This window comes from Acipenser ruthenus, chromosome 6, assembly GCF_902713425.1.
Source record: "Acipenser ruthenus chromosome 6, fAciRut3.2 maternal haplotype, whole genome shotgun sequence".
Classification (NCBI taxonomy): domain Eukaryota; kingdom Metazoa; phylum Chordata; class Actinopteri; order Acipenseriformes; family Acipenseridae; genus Acipenser; species Acipenser ruthenus.
The window spans coordinates 27,812,434-27,826,127 of NC_081194.1; the positions used below are offsets into that span (position 1 = coordinate 27,812,434).

At 41.3% G+C, this 13,694-nt stretch overlaps 1 protein-coding gene across 4 annotated transcripts in view; it reads right to left on the reverse strand.

The window, feature by feature from the left end:
• LOC117411389 (acyl-CoA:lysophosphatidylglycerol acyltransferase 1-like) overlaps positions 1-13,694 on the reverse strand; it is an 84,095-nt gene that overhangs the window by 23,298 nt on the left and 47,103 nt on the right. For all 4 annotated transcript variants that reach the window (XM_034018831.3, XM_059025307.1, XM_034018830.3 and 1 more), the window contains exon 7: positions 9,193-9,319. In XM_034018831.3, coding sequence (XP_033874722.3) covers positions 9,193-9,319 — 127 coding nt within the window. The remainder of the gene's footprint in view (positions 1-9,192; positions 9,320-13,694) is intronic.

Consider the following 13,694-nt stretch of genomic DNA (forward strand, 5'->3'; position numbering starts at 1 on the left):
GGCAAAGAAGCACGGTTATTAAGACGCGTGAAAAAATTAGACAAGCTTTCGAAACTGAGAGAGCCTGCATTTCACTCACCTGCTTAGCAGAGGTGATAGCAAGCAAGAAAGCTGCCTTGAAAGACAACCATTTTTGCTCAGCTGAACGCATGGGCTCAAATGGAGGTTTTGTCAGTGCATTGAGCACTACATTTAACCTACAACGAGTAACAAAATACTTCACTGGTGGCCAAAGCCACTGGGTGCCTTTCAAAAATTGTCCAGGAGACTGAATTGATTTTTACATGACACACTGAAATGGTGCCAAATAGACCTTTAGAGTAGAGGGAGATCTCCCTTCATCAAAAAGGTCCTGTAAAAATTGCAGTATAACTGCCATAGGGCATGTCGTGGGTTCAAAACCACATGACAAGCATCACGCCTGGACCACGCCCCACTTGCACCTAAACTGGGAACGAGTAGAGGCTGCCCTAGCATTTTGTAGTGTGTCAATCATCCTGTTCGATAGCCACAGAAGGCTCAAATTCAGCCATTCAGGGGCCAAACCCAGAGCTGCAGGCTCGATGGGTTGGGGTACCACATAGTGCCCTGCGCCTGACTGAGCAGGTCACAATGCAGCAGCAGTTCCCCATGGCTGGCTGTTCAGGAGCTGCTTCAGTGAGAACCAGACTCTCCTGGGCCAGTAAGGGGCTATTAAGAACACCTTGGCCCGGTCCTGTCTGATCTTCTCCAGACATAGTGGGAGCAGCGCAAGCGGTGGAAACGCATAGAATAGATGTACTGGCCACAGTTGCGCCAGCGCATCTAGCCCTAGAGGTCCCCCTCTCCTATTATGGAGAACCAGAGAGGACAGTGTGTCGACTCATGAGAGGCCAATAGGTCCACCTCTGCCCTATCTAATCTCTCCCAAATATGGCTCACCACCTCGGGATGGAGTCTCGGGATGGAGTCTCCACTCTGCGCCGCTGGGGATCCCCCTCGAGGAGGTCCACAGCCCTGTTGATCACTCCCGGCATGAAAACTGCCCTGAGCTAGAGGAGGTTCACTTGTGCCCACAGCAGAAGCTTGTGGGCCACATGGTGGAGACTGGGTGACCGCAAACCACCCTGGTGGTTTATGTAGGACACCACAGACATGTTGTCCATACATGGGAGAGTAAGAACATAAGAAACATAAGAAAGTTTACAAACGAGAGGAGGCCATTCAGCCCATCTTGCTTGTGTGGTTGTTAGTAGCTTATTGATCCCAGAATCTCATCAAGCAGCTTCTTGAAGAATCCCAGGGTGTCAGCTTCAACAACATTACTGGATGCTGCTGCCATCAGGCCCATAAACCTGTGAAAAACCACTACTGGCAGTGTTCTGCTGAGCTGAAATAGCTCTAGGCAGGCAGTTATGCTCTCCATTCTGTCGTCCGACAGGGTGGCCAACGTGAGCCCTGAGTCCAGATGCACCCCTAGATAGGTAACTATCTGGGTGGGCATTAACTGGCTCTTGAGGCCCAACCGATGTAGGTGGTTGGTAACAAGCTGTGTGTGTTCATGTACCTGTGCTGGAGACTGCAAATGAGCTGATCGTCCAGGAAGTCAAATACCCTGATGCCTCAGTCTCAACGGGGCCAGTATAGCCTCCATGCACTTTGCAAGTACGAGTGGAGCTAGAGAGAGGCCGAACGGCAGAACATAGAACTGTTATATTATTTTCTGAAAAGTTAACCTTAGGTACTTCCTGTACACTGGTTTTAAAGGGATGTGAAAATAGGCGTCCCTTGGGTCCACCAAGGTGAACCAGGTGCTTGGCCTGCTGAGTTGCAAACGCTGTTGCGAAGTCAGCGTCTTACCAAACATGAACGGCCAGCTTTCTTCTTCCTCCGTTTTAGAGGGGGAGAAGGCAGGGAGAACTGGGGGAGGAAGGCGAGGAGCATGGCTTCTCGACTGGACTCCTTTGACGCTCACCCCTTGACACAGAGCCACAGAAGGAGAGTGCAGCCTCACTGACCGAGCGTGGTGATGCCGAGCGCTGAGCGGGTATGAGGGAGGGTTTCCTGGAATGACGGGCCACCCGACAGTCCAGCGTACGCTTGGTGAAGGGGGCACAGAAAACACGAAGTGCGATCAATCAGAGCCTCCTGAGCGTGCTCAGGACCCAGACAGACAATGCACTTAACATGCTCGTCCTCTAGAGGCAACTTGACTTTGCAAGAAACACATACATGAAACCCAGGCATGGTAGAAACAGACTCTGTACTATGTAGTAGTGCACACAGTAGTAACAGTAAGCAGTGTCAGTACAACAGTAGTGCACACAGTCGATAATGCCAGCACACACAGTAGGCAGCATCACTGGTACCGACATGGTGCACAGGTCGCAATTACTGACTGTGGCAAGTCAGCAGGGATACCCACCTGCAAAACAGACACTGCTAACTTATATTCCAAACACAAAATTAGAAGTAGCCTGCTTGAATCAAGCCTTTGTAATAGTGCTGCTGGATAGCTGCACTAGAACAGAAACAAGCTGCTAAGTAGGAATGCCCACAATCGCTGCTCGGATAGTTTCAATACTTACCTTGCTGTAAAAAAATGAAACCCAAAATATACATATACACAACCGGTAGAAAGGCAAAGTGAAAAGTTTATTTTATTAACAATAATAAATGATTGTGGCAAAGTGGTTTGCAGTGCCTGGTGTAGAAGTGATGTAATGCGTAAACATGACAAACAACAAAGTTCACGGTCCAAACTATTCTTTACTTGTTTTAATTTTAATCCAGGTCGTGTTGGCGACTGCAAATAATAATCTCAGGCAAGACACAGCAATGTGTCTTGCACTGCTTAACCCACAGGTTACAGTCCCGAAATAATAAACGCAGTATAAACACACACAACACAAACACGATCACAAGTCCAGAGTGAGTGCTAACGTGCAAGTAGTGAAATACAATTTATTCGTGAACAGTAGTGCAGTGCTGTCCGGGTTGGTGCTGGCGACAGCTTCCGGTATGTGTTAGCCGTCTAACAAGAACAAATGAGTACAATTAGAAACGGCAAAACAAGCAAACACTAAAACACTCACGGTTCTTTTATTACACTCCTTCAGCGGTTCTCTCGCAACCATAACAAAGGAGCAGTTCGCTTGGCTACATGCCCTTTTGTACCTTTAGCCACACCCCCTTGGTTAGCGAGTGCAATCGCTTTTCCTACAATCCACAATTGCCACATCACTTCCCGTCTGGGGCGATGTCTTGGTGTACTGTTTCTAGATGGCCGACTTTCACCTTTCCCTGGAATGAATTGTTAGACCATCCAGACCGGGACACACTGTTCCCTTTACACAGCACCCTCACAGGTTGGGAGGGAGATTTATAACCAAGATTCATTCTTTCTCTGTCACAATGATTTATTTATTATTATTTATTTTAAACTCTAACCGGATCAAGTCAGTCGATTGGTGCTAAGGTCCCGGGAAGGAACAGCTACTGGAGCCACAGGCTTCCCACGGTGCACAAGGCCGGGATGGGACTTAACCAGCACAGACTAATACAAGAAAAACTTGAAATAAACAATTTTGACCACGTTCAAGAGATACAGCCCCTGAAGTTTGAAGGTATGAACCAGTAAGGCTACAAATGTGTCTCTCGTACCAAATTAAAATCATGCGTGTGACATTTAAAGAACTCATATCAGGTCAAAGTTTCAAGGATCTCCATGAGGCCGCTGCCACACTTTACCATCAAACTTCAGGTACTGATAAAATGTGATAATGTTTCAGCAGGTGAAATATTAGATTCATGTGTTTCTCATGAACCCCAACACCTACATTTTTTTTAAATGGGCTGTAATGACTCAAACAGATGACCTCATATGTTTGGCCGAAAGCTAAATCAGTTAAATGAAAGCAAGAATGTTTAAAAAACCTATGACAATATAATACTCCATTATTATAGCACTGTAGTCAGGAACCATAGTGTAAATAATAAGTGCTTTGTTTTTTTGTAGAATATTTTCATCTATGGAGAAAATTGGAGCCACTGTTATACAGCCTTAATAGCAGTTATGTTCTGTAAAAACTTGCTTTCTCACACAGTAATATATAAGATTGCATGCATAAAAACACACTTTGATTTTACATGAAAGGACCCTTAACTCAGTAGAATAATCTCTTTTCTGCAGTTAATTATGTGCTATAAATGGAATAATTCCTGGATGATCATTCTTAATACGTAATAGCTTATAACTTTGTCTAAATTGTCGAGTTTACTGTATACTATTTTCCTCCCAAAGGACTGCTTTCAAAATGTTTTCACTGTTAAAGTAATATACAATTTCAGAACCGATTACTTTAAAAATACATTTTGTATGAAACACTGTGCAACGAGATTAAACTAATCATATTCCGCAGTTCAACGGTAGTTTACTTGAAAGTTAATGAGCAGAAATGGGGCAGAACAATGATTAAACAAAACCTATCCCATTCATTAATACACATTTTGCATCTACAAGAACATTTTCAGGAATGTAACCAAAGCCTGAAATAAATTAGGAGTAAAATCTGACTTTACTTCAACTGGGCCTGACAATACACATTCTCCCACTTGGCTCCACTTAACACAAAGTAAATAATTGCTTTAATATTTCTGGCTTCCAGAGATTTGAATAATAAACTGGGTGCAACTCCCCTTGAAAACAAGTCTTGACACATTATAAATGCTTGTCTGTTATTCAACTGTTAAGTCTTGTGGAGGAATGTCATTTCCACCATCACTTAGAGCCTAGAGGCCTTTGTAAGTAATGACCCACACAAGCCTTTATGACACAGACATCCAGAAAATATAATTACTGTCTAATGTCTGCTGTTAGTCTTAATCTGAAGAACATTATAATGTACAACAAAACCTGTCTAGTTGGTATTTATATATATATACATACATATATACACACACACACACACACACACACACACACACACACACAGTGCCTATAGAAAGCCTACACCCCCTTTCAAAATGTTCACCTTTTGTTGCCTTGTAGCCTGGAATTAAAATGCATTAAAATAGTTTTTTTTTAATTTATCTACACATCCTACCCCACAACTTCCAAGTGAAAAAAATATTCTAGAAATTTGTAGAAAAATAATAAAAAATAAAAACTGAAATAGCTTGGTTGGATAAGTGTCCACCCCCCTGTAATAGCAATCCTAAATCCTAAGAGCTACAGGCTTTTATGGCCAAGACTGGTCAAAGTGTGCATGTGACAACAATATCCCAAGCACTCCACAAATCTGGTCTGTATGGTAGGGTGCCAAGAAGGAAGCCATTACTCAAGAAAACCCAACTTGAATCCCATTTGAAGTATGCCAAAAAACACTGGCAAAAAGTTTTGTGGTCTGACTAAACTAAAATGGAACTTTTTTGCCTAAATGCAAAGCATTATGTCTGGTGCAAACCCAACAAAGCAGCATCATGTTATGGGGATGTTTCTCATCGGCAGGGACTGGGGCACTTGTCAAGATAGAAGGGAAAATGAATGGAGAAAAGTACAGAGAAGTCCTTGAGGAAAAACTGCTGCCCTCTGCAAGAAAGCTGAAACTGGGACGGAAGTTCACCTTTCAGCATGACAACGATCCAAAGCACACAGCCAAAGCTACACTGGAGTGGCTAAGGAACAAAAAGGTAGTCCTTGAGTGGCCCAGTCAGCGCCCCAAATCCAATCGAAAATTTGTGGCATGACTTGAAGATTGCTGTCCATCAATACTCCCCAAGGAACATGACAGAGCTTGAGCAGTTTTGTAAAGAAGAATGGTCAAATATTGCCAAATCTAGGTGTGCAAAGTTGGTAGAGACCTATCCCAACAGACTCACAGTTGTAATTGCTGCTAAAGGTGCTTCCACCAAGTATTAACTTAGGGGGGTGGAGACTTATCCAATTATGATCTTTCAGTTTTGTATTTTTAATATATAATGTTTTTCTCAATCAAAACTTTTTCCCCTTAACAGTGTGGAGTATGGTGTCTAGATAAGTGGAAAAAAAATCCTAATTTAAATGCATGAAACTCAGAAGCACTGACACAACAAAATGTGAAAAAAGTTCAAGGGGGTGTAGACGTTCTACAGGCACTGTATATATACAGATATTTTAAAAGCAAGCTTTTAGTTAATGGGCCAAGGTTGCAGCAGACATACCAGCTGCTCATACGGTAGAGCCTGTGCATATTTTTTAACCCTTTGCAGTCCTATGTTGGACCTGGTCCGACATTATAATTTTCCCTTTCCGGTCCAATGTCAGACCCTGTCCGACATCATCAAAAAGATGTAAAACACAGGTCTCTAGTTGTTTTTTCTCTGGAAAAAGCCGAGAAAACCACACCATTTATGTTTTGGGATTTAACGTTATTAGGCTACTGTGGTAGGATGAATTAATTTTTTTACAAAAGTAACTGCAGTTTGTGTTTATTCAACAGCATAAAGCCTAGAACTCAAAAGAAGAATACAGAAGGCTATACAGTAGCCTATAACATACATTATGCGACTTACATTATTATTGTGTTGAAGCAAAAAAATCTTGTATGCGGGTTTGTCTGAAGCTCCTTTTTTTCGCTGCCATTGCAATCAAAGACCAGACAAGCAAAAGCTGAGTAGTCTCAGCTTTGGGTTGCTGTTCCAGCCAGTCAAGTCCTTTTTGAAAGCACTCCATTGCTTCACTGTGGGAAACGGCTGGTTTAGTTTCATTGTCTTCGTCCTCACTTTCTCATTTGTCGCAGTTATTTCCATTTACGTCATCCACAATCTCTTCATCATCTAAAAGATGATAGGCAGGATCTGCTTCGTCGCATTTCATCCACTGTTGAATTTTGTCCTCTGTAAATCCCTCGAACACAGATTCAGCCGATTCAGGTTCTGTTTGTACATTTGGTGCAACATCGTTGGCTTTTTCAGACCCCAATTTCAGTTTCTTCCAAGCATTCTTTTCTCAGTGCTCTGCCATGCATCCGCTACCAAATAGACAACGTCTTTTACTGTTAACCTTTTTACGTTTTCAATAAAAGCATCAGGACTTGAGTGAAGAAAAGACTCTAGCATTTTGTGTCGGTACCTGCATTTAGTTGCTTCAATTATCCCGTTGTCCATAGGCTGAATTAATGCTGTAGTGTTTTTAGGTAAAAACAAGCACTGTACATCTCCATTTACCAGGGTTTCTGCTGCTGGGTGGGCAGGGGCGTTATCTAACATCAGAACTGCTTTCGGTGGCAGGCCCAGCTCCTGTATCTTTTGTTTTACGTTCGGCACAAAATGGTTGTGAAACCAGTCATGGAAAATATCTCGACCCATCCATGCACGCTTTTGTGATTTGTACACTACTGGTAAAGCAGCCAGTGAGTCGCCGTCCAACAACTGATTAAACCTCTTTGCTTTCTCACATAATATAGCCCCTTAAATTGGAATTCCCTCATTCCGTGCTTGAACAAACCAGGTATACACAGCTTTATCTAATTTGTCGTCTTGTGGGCGTCTCAGAACCTTCCGTTGTTTGCATCCATTGAAACTCTCTGCACCCGATGCAAACTTTTTAATCTCTGAAGCAGACTTTTTGATATCTGTCACAGTGCTTTTTCCAATTCTGAAGTCTTGTGCTAGTTTTTCCCTGGTAACTCCCTTTTCTAGCAGTGAAAGTATTTCTAACTTTTTCTCAATTGTAAGCACAACTCTCTTTCGTTTTCCAGTCGCCATTTTCCCTCTGCACTGTACACATTAGTCACGTGGCTGAGAAGTCTTGTCCAGGCGGGTAAGCGATCAGGGCGGATGTGTGACGGACGGATATGCGACGAATTACTGTAGTAATAAAGTAATGACTTGGATCGCATTATTGAGTAGTTTGGTGATAAAACGAGTGATCAGGAGATGATTTATCAGTATGCATGACTATGAAGAAGTATGTGAAAAATACAGGGAACAAAGGGTGGGGCAGGGCTTGAGATGCAGTACTGAGTGTCCTGTTGATATGCAGTGCCTTTTAAACCTGTTTTACTGTGAAAAAAATACTTTTAAAACAGCACATCTAAAATAAACTGCGTGTGTGAAAATAAATTGGACCTGACGCGCCTGAGATGCGCTGAATAAATGGACCACAAAGGGTTAAGAGTTGTTGACACGCAACCCAGCATCAATAAAGAGCTGTTTCATTGTGAACTGTCTTGTGTGTGTCTGTTCCGGAGCACTGCCTCATCACTATACCTGCGCATGCAAGCCACTCGTTCACATCCCCATTCTTAAGAAACTTTCACTTGACCGTTCTTATGCCCAGAACTATCACCCTGTCTCTCTCCTCCCATTCCTCTCTAAAACTCTCGAGCGAGCTGTCGACCGCCAGCTGGCATCCTTCCTCACCAAGCACTCTCTGCTTGACCCTCTCCAACCCGGGTTTCAGCCTGCACACTCCATGGAAACCGCCCTCCTCTCTGTATCTGACTCTCTCCTCTCCTCTTTGCTCTGGCTGCCTCCCTCTCCATTCTAATTCTCCTTGACCACTCCTCTGCATTTGGCACTGTTGACCATGCCATTGTACTCTCCTCTCCTCTCTATGACCTGGTTTATCTCCCCTCTAACCATTTCTTTCCAGATTTTCTGGCATGGCTCTCTTCTCCTCACCCCCTATCTACAGATGTACCTCAAGGACCTGTCCTTGACTCCCTCCAGTTCTCTACACCCACTCACTAGCTACTCTTATCTCTACTTTTGTCTTCTCCTACCACCTTTACGTTGATGATGCTCAGATCTTCCTCTCTTTTCCCTCCTTTGACTTCCACATCTCAGAATGTCTCTCAGCTACCTCTACTTTTTAAATTAGAACTTAGGGCAGGTCACTTAGTGTGAGAGCAAAATTACAAAAAAAGAACTACAGCCTCAACATAAATCAGTTCTTTGAATAAAAAGAGTATTACTTTTCAATTGTACAGTATCTGAATTTTGGTCGGACATTCGTAAGAAAGAAAGAAACTAACAACAAACATTAACATTCATACATTTCATGCAATACAAGACTTAATATCACTGCAGAGTCAATATTCTGAAGTCCTCCAAATTTTCTTGAAACAATGCATTGTCCTTTATTAAATAGGCAGTTGTCAAATATATTTTGAAGCTTAATAACTTTAAAAAAAAACAACCTTAAGTAGAATAACACAAACACAATCCTACCTGTAATGTACATGTGTGACTGTAGGTGATCTGTAGGCAAGGATCCAGGTCTGAATGTCCATTGGTTTTGCTTTTGTGTAAGCAATGGTGATGTCAATGACCCACTGCAAACCTCTGGATTTGCTTGCTGTGATAGAGAGAAGAACAACACAGGCATCAACACCAGTGACAGAAACAAGCTTTGAAATGGCTTTGCTGCCTTTGAAGTCTGAAAAGCAGGGTTAATGGCTAAGCAGAAAAAAGTCGTTCAAGTAGCCCAGCTGTATGATCTCTGAGCGGCTTCACCACAAATGGAGAAAAACTCTTTAAAAGGCAGTAACTGTGGAAAACCATAAGCAAGAATAAAGAAATGTTCTTTAAAAAGCACCATCACTGAAGGTCAAAAATTGTTCTGAGGCAGGTCAGGGAACCAACATCTAAATACACCAACATCTAAATATAGGATGAAAATCCAAACTTCAGACACAAAAATACCACCTCTCAGGAGCAGGCTTTTTTGTATGTCATCAGAACCCAGTAAAGGACAATGATGCAAATGACTCTTTATTGTGTTTGGGAGTTATCCAGACAGAGTATCTCTGAGGCGTGCTTATTACACTGTCCACCTGAGCGATCAGCATTCCTAACACTGTGATTTTATAGTGCATGTGGCGACAATGGAAAATTCAATTTAAGGAACTATTGCATTTTCCCCACTGGTGTTTAGATATTAAGGGCACAATGTGTAAATTAGACAGGTGTATCTGCTTTGAGGACACAATTTAAGCTGTATAATGTTTAACAAGTGAATGCTATGATATTTGAATAATGACTGGTGTACACTATTGATAATTTGCATTGTCCCTTTACTGACGGCATTTGGTACCTGTTTGGATATTTTTTTAGCATTGTCCTGTGTGTGTTTCTGGTAAAAGAAAAAAACTGCATTGAAACTGAAGGTGAAGGATGGCAGATTGTGTTTTTTAGTGACAAATATTTAAATAGATATAAACATTTCTTCTTGTTAAATTTTACTTTGAAACAAAGGGGCACACACCCAAGCAGACAATAGTAATCAAAACACAGAAGAGCATCGGGACTGAACTAAACTAAAGTATATAAAGACATTGATAAAACAACATTTTTACAAAAAGGTTAACAACATTACTGCTGGTTTCTTGTTGGACCGTCCTTTATGATGTGGCTACTGGCAAAGGAAAGTCACATTCCATATAGATCTTTGCACATGCTGTGTAATCCTGCTTTACTGAAACAGTGGGATTAGTGGAGGAAACTGAATTAGATATTTATTCTGAAATAGAGTAGTGGGGGTCTTTTAATACCTAAATGTTGTATCTTTGGGCTGATGAGCTAGGAACGCTGGTCCAGGAGACAAAACTCAAAAACCCTTTGTTTGGCGAGTCAACAAGTCTGCAACCACTGTGTGTGCAACCAGGGTCATCCTTGTTCCTTAACTAGTTTAGGGGATTTTAAATATCACCAACATATACAGAGGGTGGGTGGGTCAGTACAGAAGGTTCCTGCAGTGGGACCTCCCTTCTAGTGGGTGCAGTGATTGGCTGATTGTTGGCAACTTATTTTCATAGCTGTTTTTCCCCCACTGTGTTTTGGATTTTTGGTATTTATTTTTATTTGCACTTTTATTTACACAAACAAAATATATAAGTCAATATTTATTTACGTATGCTGTATCAGCTACATTTAAAACAACATATATAAAGTTGTATTTACTATCCAAACCTTGCCTCACTCATTTTCTTGACTGATTTATATATTAAATATGTACTGCAGGCTCAGCTCATAGTGGAAAATGAAATGCCCCTCGGGAAGACTATTGTTACCTCCTGCAGCTTCTGGCATTATAGCCCCCTGTCGGTAACAATAACCTTCCCTCGGGTCAATAATTTTATACTATAGCCCTTGTTTCCAGTCTATGGAGTACAGGTTTCTATGTGTGCACTTTTACATACTAACTGCAACATTTCAAATTAATAAAAGGTGGTGTATGAAGGCATTTCTCTAGCTTGCTGATCTAACTACAGATTACAAATCCTCACTGAAAAATAAGGGGGAAATATCAACTCCTCGTAGATCAGAGAGCTATTGAGAGCAAGTCTGTTCATGTGTCAAACATTAAGTGCAGCTTTAGTTATTACCACATCTCAATAGCAGAGGGGTCAGAGGTATTTAACAGAAATGCATCACAAGACAACTATGAAGCTGATAAGCCTGTCCTACAAAACGTTACTGAGTTTATATCTAATTATAGGAGAAGTGTCACACAACTCAGCCCTTCCTGTTAAAATGGGACTAGGGCAGTCTCTGTTCATAAGACTACCCTCTGCAGCACAGGGTTTGGCATGAAGTGCACCGAGGAGCTCTGTGGCCAAGTTAACATAAAGTCTACTCTCGTTGTACCTAATTAGAGCTAGTGCGATTCGTTCGTCAACTTGACATTACATTTCAAAATTACATTACATATCATTCTTCCCCATATGCAGGGGTACTCAATTCCATTCTCTGGAGGGCCAAAGAAGGCAATGTCCAAACCTTGGGGGGCCACAGGGCGCTCAAGATGTGAGTACTGGTGGGGGGTTGTTTAAATGGTCATGAAAATCTGACTATCGAATCATACTTTACATACAGTAACAAAACTTTGCAACACTACACTTGCACCAATCAACTAATACATGTCAGAAATAACTAGTTACAGTGATACAATGTTTGATAGCCATTTAATAATAAAAATAGAAAGTAAATATATTTTTCCTGATATTTTTCTGACAATATTCAAAAGACATCTTGCAAACAAATAATGACTTATAATTATACAAATCCCACTGTAATGCTATTAAAACAGCATGTTATTCATTTTAATTTTATTAAAATGACTGCGCAGCAAGCATTCAAGTTAACTAATGAAAGCATGTCAATTAGTGATCGCTTTATTTATGTTTTATAAGCATCTCATTAAGCACCTGATTAAAAGTGTAGCACTGTGTCTAAATATGCATGTTCTAACTCCAGTGTGTTTAAATGTAAATTAAAAGTTCCTAAATTAAATACATAGCATGACAGTAAACAGAGGGAAAATAAACTTAAGTGCATATCCACCGTGCCATCTTTGAGAGGTGTGCCGTAGGTACATTTCTTATTGTTACCAAACAGGTTTAAGGAAACCGAGCCCAAAGACAAAATCTTTGATGGGCTTGGTTTCTACTGCTAATTTCCTGAGCCTGAACACTTACTGGTGGCCGCATTGCTAGTTTATCATATGAAAAATAAAGAAAATAGACATTTTTCATGTATTTCTATAATAAAGCCAAACATACAGCAGCCCCTCTCAACTTCCCAAGCCTTTCTATAATAAACTGGTGTTTTGCAAGATTTTAAAAAATGCTGACAGCAGGTCAAACGTAATAGGTCAATCAATCATATAACTTAATACAATACCTAATCTAAAGTACATTGCTAACATATTTAAATTAAATGACTACAAAAACTACTTTCACTTTCATGTTCCAATCATATGCCTACCGTTTCAAGACATACATGTTTTACCAACTAAGAGAAGTTCTATCCCCCCATTTTATGTGAGCATAAGTATTGGGACAATTTAACTTAAAGCTAATAGAAGAAGTATAAAAGCTAGTATTTAGTCGCGAATCCTTGCAAGCAATAACAGCAGTGAGTCTGCGACCCATTGACATCACCAAACTCTTGGTATCGTCCTTTGAGATGCTTTGCCAAGCCTTTACTGCAGCCATTTTCAGCTGTTGCTTGTTTTGGGGAGTTTCTGACTTCAGTCTCCTCTTCAGCAAGTGAAATGCATGTTCAATCGGATTTAAATCAGGAGATTGACTTAGCCAGTCTAAAAAGTTTCACTTTTTTCCCCTGATGAACTCGTTGCGTTGGCAGTGTGTTTTGGGTCATTGTCCTGTTGCATTGTGAAGCGCTGCCCAATGAGTCTGGTGGCATTTTCTTGTACATTGGTAGCTAAGATGCTTCTGTACACTTCTGAAGTCATTCTGCTGCTGCCATCATTCGTTACATCATCAATAAAGATGAGTGAGCCTGTTCCAGAGGCAGCCATGCATGCCCATGCCATGACACTACCTCCACCATGCTTCACAGATGAGGTGGTATGTTTTGGATCATCTGCAGTTCTTTTTCTCTCCACACTTTTGCCTTCCCATCACTTTGATAAAGGTTAATCTTCGTCTCTTATGGTTGTTTTTCACAGCTCTGGTCATTTTTTTGTCATCAACTGCTGTTGTTTTCCTTGGCCGACCTGGTCGTTGCCGATTGCTGAAGACACCAGTGGTTTCTTTCTTTATGAGGACATTCCAAACTATTGATTTGGCTATGCCCAATTTTTGTGCTATGGTTCTAATTGAGTTCCTCTTTTCCTTTAGCATCCAAATTGCTTGCTTTTCTTTCATAGACAGCTCCCTAGTCTTGATGTTGGATTATGCCTACTGACCCCAAACGCAGACTCCAAA